The 9246-nt window shown below is 44.6% G+C and overlaps 1 protein-coding gene across 1 annotated transcript in view; it reads right to left on the reverse strand.

The window, feature by feature from the left end:
* OTULINL (OTU deubiquitinase with linear linkage specificity like) overlaps positions 1-1948 on the reverse strand; it is a 33434-nt gene extending 31486 nt beyond the window's left edge. The window contains exon 1 of the mRNA XM_081295776.1: positions 1751-1948. Coding sequence (XP_081151902.1) covers positions 1751-1814 — 64 coding nt within the window. The 5' untranslated portion in view covers positions 1815-1948. The remainder of the gene's footprint in view (positions 1-1750) is intronic.
* Positions 1949-9246: the final 7298 nt, after the last annotated feature.

A 9246-nucleotide genomic window follows, 5' to 3' on the forward strand; every position in this document is an offset into this window, starting at 1 on the left:
CTTGGTATCACTTGCTGTTATCTTAAAAGCTAATCTATACCTCTCTCACACAAAAATGTTTAGGGGTAGATTAAAAAAAAAAAAGCTATCTCCATCCTAGCTTGAGCGATAGATGTTAAAACTGTTGGTTGTTTTTTTTGTTTTGTTTTTTTTTTTTTTTTTTTGCCAGTGTACCAGCAAAGAAGGTAAACTATACTTCCAAGTCCTCAGAGAGCACTTAGGGAGGAAAAAAATCCCATAATCTGATCCTTGAATCACATTGCTTTAGAGAAGTTTCCCATGATCTAATCCTTCAATCACATTCTTCCTCTGCTCCACACCAACTGCAGACCCCCTGTGCTGGTGCAAAGGAAAGACTCTCTCCCTAAGCTCACCACACTGGGACACCTTAAACTTGGTGCAGAGAAAAGAAAAATTCTTGGCAATTATGTTAAGCCCAGAGTAGGCATTTTTCCACCTCCCAAACAGCTTTTTCCAGCTGTGCCCCTACCTGCACTTCCAAAGTTTCTTTCTCTGCCAAACTAAGACAGGAGAAGGGAAGAAAATAACATAATAAAAAGTTCAAATGAATACACCCACAGGAAATATTTGGCTAATTTTATAATAACCCAAGGTGCAGAAAGGTTAAAAAAATGAGTTCATTCTCCAAATTTTGGAAAGTGGGAGGTAAATCAATCACAGAATTCTAGACTGGGAGGGTTATGGACCCTCAGCTAGCACAACACTCTCATTTTATGGATGAGGACATGAAAGTCCTCAGTGGTCGTGACTTCTACCCAGACACTCTTGATCAAAATGATGTCTAGACTTCATGTCCTGATTTCCTGAAAGGTGCTGTTTCCACTACAACCAACAGCTGGCTGTGTGAATTAAAAGCTCCTGCTGGGACTAAACAGCAATTAATAAGGATACCAGCACCTGCCAACTTGCCATTAAACGCTGCAGTACCTGAAACCCAAATTCACTAGTGAGCTCACACTCCTGGCACGGCCTCCAGGAAAATACAGAAACGGGGCCCATTCAAACCGAGAAGCAGCACTGACCATCTTCCCTGGAGTTGGCAATCAAATAGAGGTCACAGCTGAGGGACGGGATGGAAGGTGCCCTCCACCTCCGGTCTTGAGAGCTGGCAGGGTCCAGCTACCAAACCAGAGCGGGAGTCGCAGTCACAGGGACCAGACCTGCAGGCGCGACCTGCTGCTATACTGCATTGCCGCTCGGGTCCTTGATGATTTTTTTTTTAAGCCCGAGTTTTCTCGGTTGTTTAGCAAGTCTTGACTGCTGCGAAGGTGTGGGCCACATCCTCTGCCAGAAAGGCGCGAAACCAGGCGACTTCCCTCCCACAACAACCGAGTGCTCAGAGAGGACCCGGGCCCCGGGGTCCAGGCGCCCAGGGCTGCTCCCGTGGGGCTCGGTCCCCGCCGCTACGGGCCCCCTCCCAGCAGTGACGCTAGCTGTCTCCTTCCAGAAGCCCGCCATCCCCTCCAGGGCAGGCGACCCCACCGCTCGGCCCGAGGGGTCCGCTCCTCACTCGCTCGCGAGCCCGCTCCGACGGCCGCCGCCGTCCGCGGGTGGGGCGCCTCCGCCCGCGCCGTGGCGCCTGCCCTCCCCGCGGGGCCGGGGCTCGCGCAGGCTCCCGGGACCTCCACCTCTCGGGCGGCGCCAGGTCGGCGGAGGCTGCCCGGGACCCCGCCCGGCCCGACGGCCCCGCCCGCGCCGCGCCCCCCGCCCCGCCAAGCCCGGCGCCCACCTGCGGCGGGGGCGCGAACCCGCGCCCGCTCCCGCACCCGCGAGGGGTTTCTCGGCGCTGCCATGCCGGCCGCGCGCTGCGGACCGGCGCGCGGCGTCGGCCCGTGGGTCCGTCAGACACGGGGCCGCCCACGGGCGCCCGGGCTCGGTCCCCGCCGCCAGCTGCGCGAGAGGCGGGGGGCGGTGACGGCCGTCTGCGCTCCCGCCCTGGTCACTGACTGACGCGCCGGGGTACCAATCAGAGGCCGAGGAGCGGGCTGGGGCGGGGCCTCCGCGCGCCGTCGGGGTCGCAGGCCTGGGCTGCGCAGGGGCGTCTAATGCTCTGTGATGGGTCCGGAGGCTTCTGGCAGCGTCCAGGCGAGGCTCTCGAGGCTGCTCTTGGGGCAGCACTCTGGCAGTTTCACACGAATGGAAACCGTGGTCTCCCTGGCACTTTATTTCAAAGGTCCATGGAATGGGAAGCAAGTAAACCCCGGGGTGGGGGAGGGTGGCTGATGGGGTAGAGGCACCAGGGCAAAATAGCGAGTGAGTCCCTTTCCTTCGACCGCGTATTAAAGCTTGTCAGTCACGGCCCTCCCGAGACTGGAATCCAGACGTAGCTGCCTGCTCAGGGATGTTCCACTAGATAGGCAAATCTAAGGGGAAAGAAAATAGTTTTCTTTCCCCTTGGGTCAGCAGACCAGGCTTAAGCTTACTTAGAACTCACAGTTTACTTTAGGAGCAGAGTAAGTACTTTGTTGACCAAACTGGTCCCTCTTATTAAATGGTTTATGGAAAGGAAAAAAATATGGGAGTAGCAAGCAGTAAAAATAAACCTTGCAACAATAAAAAGACTCAAGGCTCTTTGCTCCTGATTTCCTAATCCGATGGACCCTTTTTTCAAAAGAAAAAGGAAGAAAATGAAAATCCTGATAAGCCCAACCCTTTTCTCCAAAATATGCAATTCCCAGAGACAAACAGATTTGCATGTGAAATGTCCTGGCCGCTTTCCGAAAGAAAAGTTCCATAACTAAAGAAAGATGTGGGAAACAGTCTGGAAGTTTATGTGGCTTCAGTATCCTTGAGGCAACATCTAAAAGTAACTGAATCTTTTTTCTCCTTGAGTCTCAGAACAAAGTATTAGAGGATCATAAATCTTAGGTAATTCCCGGAAAATCCACATTGGAGCAAAATCAGTTGACATAATGCCAGACATTTAGGACAGCAGATAACAGACCGTGTGCATAGACATGCCCTTTACATGTACTATTTCATTCGTCCTCACACTCTCCCATGAGGTAGGTACTGTCACAGAAGAGGAAACTGAGTCCCATTAAGTAATAGTGCAGTTTGAATGAGGTGTCACTTCTCAACCATCCAACCATTCTGCCACCCATGATTTACAGAAAATAATAAAAATGTTCCCAAACTCTGCAGTTTGTTTAGCGGGGGAAAAAACAAAAACAAAGTACTTTTTAATCCAAATCAGATATTTAACTTTGAGGGGTAGTTCTCTACAGCCATAAGCCAGCACTTGTGTGTATAGAGCAATGTTACTTGTACCAAATAAATGACTTAAAATTGTTGAGCCTAATTAAACCAAAACAAGGTTATGAGCAGTGGCAAGGACAAATTGTCCATTCTAGAAACTAAAAATACCAGAACTGATTTCTCTTGGTGTAATAAAATAAAATTTACTTAAGTCCTTTAACCACAAAACAAATGAACCAGTTTTCCTCCCTCCCACAAGATAATATTTATGAACACTGCTGTTTGGATTTGGCCTAAAATCCCTTCAATTAATACACATTAGGTTTTGTGGTTGACTGTAATGTTCATTGTTACTCCAAAAGCTGAGTTCAAGGTCTTTTAGTGTGGTACTTAAGGACTTAAACCTTGGAACCAGACTGCCTAGTTTGCCAGCACATCAGCCACATGGTCTTCCATGAGTTACTTAGCGATTTCTGTGTCCCGGTGTCCTAGTCTATGAAACGGGTCTATAAGATCGTCTAATTGATGGTTTTTGTAAATGGAGATTAAGGGTTTTATGTATAAAACCTTTAGAATAGTGCTTGACCTATAAACATCATATAAATATTAATTGAATAAAAGACACAATATAGATCCTGGAAGTTTTCTCCCAGTATTATTGCTAAATGTTTTGTATCTTTTCCTATGATCTTCTGTAAGATCTTGTGTGTATAGAGCAATGTTACTATAAAGCAATAAATGACTTAAAATTGTTGAGCCTAATTATATACAAATTAGGTCAATATACAAAGTAATATACAAATTAAAATTTTTGAGCCTAATTGTTGAGCCTATACAAATGAGGTCAAATATACAAATATATAAATGAGGTCATTTATATACATAAAGGATAATAATTTCTGCATCTCAATCTAATATTGAGCCAACTAACTAAATTTTCTAAATATTGTCCTTAGTTGCTCAGTAAAGTTCATCTTTTTCTGTCCAGGTTAACAATTACCGCGTCTATAAATAATAAAGCTAATTGTATCTTGTTAAAAAATGCTTCATTAAAAATTACTTTGAAGAAAAAGAAAACATGAACACATGTAAAGATTTCCTGTGGGCTTTTGGGACTGCCCTTGTATGATTCACCACATGTCTGAACAATCACGAAGCTATTGATTGTTTTAAGAGACCGGGAGCGTGGGGTAGAACCTAGTACCCTAGTATCTGACCTAGAATCCCTAGTACCTCACTCAGAGCTTGAGTTTTTATGGTATTTTAATCATCTTTTTTTTGCTGCTGTGACCAAAAGACCTGACAAGCACAGTTTTCGAGGAGGAAAAATTTACTGGGGCTCTCACTGTCAGAGGTCTCAGTTCATAGATGGCCAGTTTGCTTTAAGCCAGAGGTGGGTGTGGTGAAGGAAACCAGCTCAGGACAACAGAAAGCTCTGCTCACTAAAGACAAAATATGTACCCCAGAGGCATGACCCCTCATTCAGTGACCAAGCTCCTCCACCCCCACCCTATCTGCGTACAGTTAATTAACACCCAGTTAATCCATTCAGTTAGATTAACCCACTGATTAGGTTAAAGCTTTAATAACCCAATCATTTCACCTCTAACTTTTCTTGTATTGTCTCACATGTGAGCTTTTGGGGGACACCACATATCAAACCATAACAAATGGGTAGTTAAAGACTGAGTTCAGGGGCTGGGGATGTGGCTCAAGCGGTAGCGCGCTCGCCTCGCATGCGTGCGGCCCGGGTTCGATCCTCAGCACCACATACCAACAAAGATGTTGTGTCCGCCGAGAACTAAAAATAAATATTAAAAATTCTCTCTCTCTCTCTCTCTCTCTCTCTCTCTCTCTCTCTCTCTCCTCTCTCACTCTCTCTTTAAAAAAAAAAAAAAAAGACTGAGTTCAGGAAAGAGTAGAATGAATAAGACCTAACTTTCCTATGTTATATATGAATGCATGACCAGTGTAACTCCACATCATGTTCAACCACAAGAAGGGGTCCTAATTAGAATAAGTTATACTCCATATATATATAATAAAATGTCAAAATACATTCTACTGTCATGTATATCTAAAAAGAACAAAAATTTTTAAAGAAGATTAAAAAAAAGATTGAGTTCAGCAAAAACTTCAGTAGAAAGAGACTTATCTGAAATGTTTACACAAATCACACCAAAATATCCACCTAAGAACAACCAAAACCATAGGCAGCGCCTAGCATGGTGCTCAGAAGCCACTGATAATGACCCCGGAGCGTTCAGAATGAATGGCCAGGGCAACAGCTAAACCTCTAATTGGTTGCATGGAGGGTTGTGATCACATCAGAAGAAAGAAAAAAATCTGGTCAATAGTTCCTAGCAAGTATTTAATTAGAATTTTTGTTTTCGTAAGGTTTTCTTGACCATTTGAACTTTGAAATGGAATGTGGAATATCCAGAACCATTAAAGACTTAGCAAAATAAATTTTCCATTGCTTTGTCAAACCCTTCATTTCACTCAGGGGTCATTCATTCATATCCCAGCCAGCCTCAGGCTAGGACAAGTTGACAGTGGTTATGAAAACAGTAGCCTTTGTTTGGATAATTGAAATCTTCACTCCCTTGCAGAGCATGCTGATAGACTGATGTCCAGTTAAATGTCCTCCTCTCACAGGAAAATTGACAAGGGAGAAGGTGGACCACTTGCTGTAATTTGCATACAAGAATGATGCCTGGCAAGTAGAATGCAGTTATCCAGAATTCACTGAATGACCCCATGGATGAATGCGTGGTGGCAACGAGCTGACTTCCCACAGAGAATCAGTGACATTTTCTAGCCTGTACTCACTTCTGACCGTTTTTATCCAAATTCATTGTCTTTGTATGTGGGAGGGGGAATATACAAACAAAGTTTACCACTTTAGCTACTTTTAAGTGTATTATTTGGTAACTATTTGTACTGTTAAGTAGGTTCACATTGTTGTGCAACTATCACTAACCATCTGTTTTCAGAACTTTGTTCTTTCCCAAATGGAAACTCCACACCCAATACATGCTAACTTTCTATTCCTCTCTCCTTCCAGCCTCTGGCAACCACTGTTCTGTGAGTTTGACTGTTCTAGACACCTCAGGTGAGTGAAATCATATGTATTTGTACTTCTGTGACTGGCTTATTTCTCTTAGCATAATGTTTTCAAAGTTCATCCATGTCGTAGCACATGTCAGAATTTTCTTCCTTTTAAGGCATATGTGCCACATTTTATCCATTTATTCATCTATCAATGGACATTTAGATTGCTTTCACTCTGTGGCTATTTTGAATAATGCTTCTATGAACATAGGTGCACAAATATCTGTTTGAATCTAGGCTTTTACTTCTCTCAAGTATACACCACAAATGGGGTTGTCAGATCACATGGTAATTCTGTTAACTTTCTGAGGAACAATTATACTATTTTCCAGAGTGGAAAAGATTCCCTCCAGAAACATCTGAGAATTTCGACTGTTCCATGTCCTCTCCTACATTTATTAGTATTTGCACTGCTGGGGATTGAACCCAGCACCTCACAAATATATGGAAAAATGTCTACCAATGAGATATACCCCCAGTCTATACTTATTACTTTCTGGTATTTTTTTTGTGGGGGGCACTGGAGATTTAACTTAGGGGCACCTGATCACTGAATCACATCCCAAGCCCTAATTTGTATTTGAATTAGAGACAGAGTCTCACTGAGTTGCTTAGCACCTCACTTTTGTTGAGGCTGGCTTTGAACTCACAATCCTCCTGCTTCACCCTCCGGAGCTGCTGGGATTACAGGTGTATGCCACCACACCTGGCTGGTGGTTTTTTTTTTTTTTTAATAGTCAACCTAATGTGTATAAATTAGAATCTCATTCTAGTTTGGACTTGCATTTCTCTGATGATTAGTAGTGTTGAGCATCTTTATATCTGCTTATTAACCATTTATATAATCTTTTGGAGAAATACCTATGCAGGTCTTTTGACCAGTCATTGTCTTCAAAACACTATGCCATCACTGTTGATATCTCAAAAAATCAGAATTTGAGAAAGACTTCTTTTTCTACTTCCATTCTACATTGTATCTGATTATATGTTGCTCATTATTTATATGAAGTCCCTAAACAACTACAAAAACTTTTATACCAAAATTGGTCAGGGTCAATTTTTGTAATAGAGGACAGTGTGAAGAGGTCAATAGGTTATGCTGATGATGACTGCAGAGCTTTACTGAGCACGTATGAAGTGCTAGCTCTACCTGTATTAATTCATTTAATTGTACAACCCCCCACTTTAGGTAGCTACTACTAGTGTTCCCAGTAATAGGTAAAGAAGCAGAAGCACAGACAACTTAAATATCTTGCTCCAGGTCATCCAGCTAGTAAATGCCATTCTAGGATTTGAACCCAGGCTCCGGTGCCATATGGAAAGCTTTCCCTAACAAAGAAATCACTGCCCAGGAACTCAACAATTCTCCCAAAGCCACATATGATCTTTTTCCTGGATAAGCGGTGACTTGGAGAAGCCTGGGCCACCCTGCGACATACCAGTCCAGGCCACGGGTGACATACCCCTCCTCCAATATCACGGCACGCAGGTGCATATATGCCACAAGTGGTGGGAGGCCACAATCCAAGTCAACAGTTCACAAGCAAGGCTGAGAAACCCTGCCGGACGAAAGAGGAATAGGCAGGCCATGTGTGAAGCCCGTGGAGGCTGGGAAACCCGGAGAGTACTTGAGAGAGGGGACAACAGAGCAGGCACAGAAACTGCCCAGTAGGCACTGGCAGAAACTTCCATAGCAGGAGCATCAAGCTATGCTAATAGGGCCCTAAGAAAAAGTTATTAATAATAAAGTAATAATATATGTTTTGAGTGTTTTTAATAATGATCATAAAATATGTTTTAGATGTGTAAAATAATCAGTCAAATAATCACAGCACTCTCCTACTAGTCATTGACACCTTAGCATCAACAAGCTTTCGTTGAGCCAATGTTGCCCGCAGGAAGAGTTTAAGAGCTGGCTAGAAGGGAAAAAGAAGATCAGCTTAGAGTCCTAAAGGGAACCCAACAGTGCGGGGGTGGTGTGTGTACAGAACTGCATGGCTTTGTGGAGCTCCAGACAAGAACAGAGTAGTTCCTTAATTTTTTTTTTAGATGATTTTGCTGTTCCCTAAATTCCTGGCCCCCATCCTGCCAGCAGTTTGCTTTGACTTCGGTGTTTACACTACCTGGGTTCTGCCTTCTTCTCCCCTCATCTGGCTGACTCCGCTGGTCCTTCCAGTCTCTGCTGTGGACCACTGCTGACGGGTTCCCAGGTCATCCCACTCTTCCCACCACACTTAGTCCCCTGCCCGGTATTGTCCAAGTCCTGATCTCTCTCCATGCTTGACTCTGAGCTCCCACGGGTCCAGGACAAAGATCTGTCTCCCGGGGGTCTCTTGCACAGTGTTTGGTGGCCGTTCCAGGAGCAGCACTTGCTTAGTGTGAGAATTAGACCCACATCCTCCTCAGGGCCATGCTCTGGTCTGCAGATCTGTCCCTTCCCTTCCAGCAGGCTCATGCTCACATGTCCTTGTCAACAGATTCGCCTTCAGATGGACGACACTTCCTCTTTCGTGCCTGGTCAGCTTGTGAAGGCGCCAGGGACAGTGGACCGCTTGCCACAACACTGAGCAGACACTGTTGCCAAATAATCTGATGATGCAGGAGAAACGTTTGAAGGGCAGCAATCTCTAGAATCTTTCAGAAACTTTACTGAGCTCGAGCTCTGATTAGCCAAAAGGCATATTTTTTAATATTTTGTCAAAGAGGAACAAACAAATAGCAGCCGTTGTGGCTTGTCTATCCTGCTCCACCCCTTTTTTTTAAACAGTAAATCCAGAAGTGGGAAAGAAAACCAGATTGTTCTTCTCTGGCTCATTTCTTTTTGAGGATCTCTGGGGCTGACACAGTCCACTGGTTGGGTGCTTTGCTGGCCTGACATTTTGCCTCGGGGATGATATTTAAGAGAGAGGAGCG

The sequence above is a fragment of the Spermophilus citellus genome, assembly GCF_964194105.1.
Source record: "Spermophilus citellus genome assembly, chromosome: 1".
NCBI classification, from domain to species: domain Eukaryota; kingdom Metazoa; phylum Chordata; class Mammalia; order Rodentia; family Sciuridae; genus Spermophilus; species Spermophilus citellus.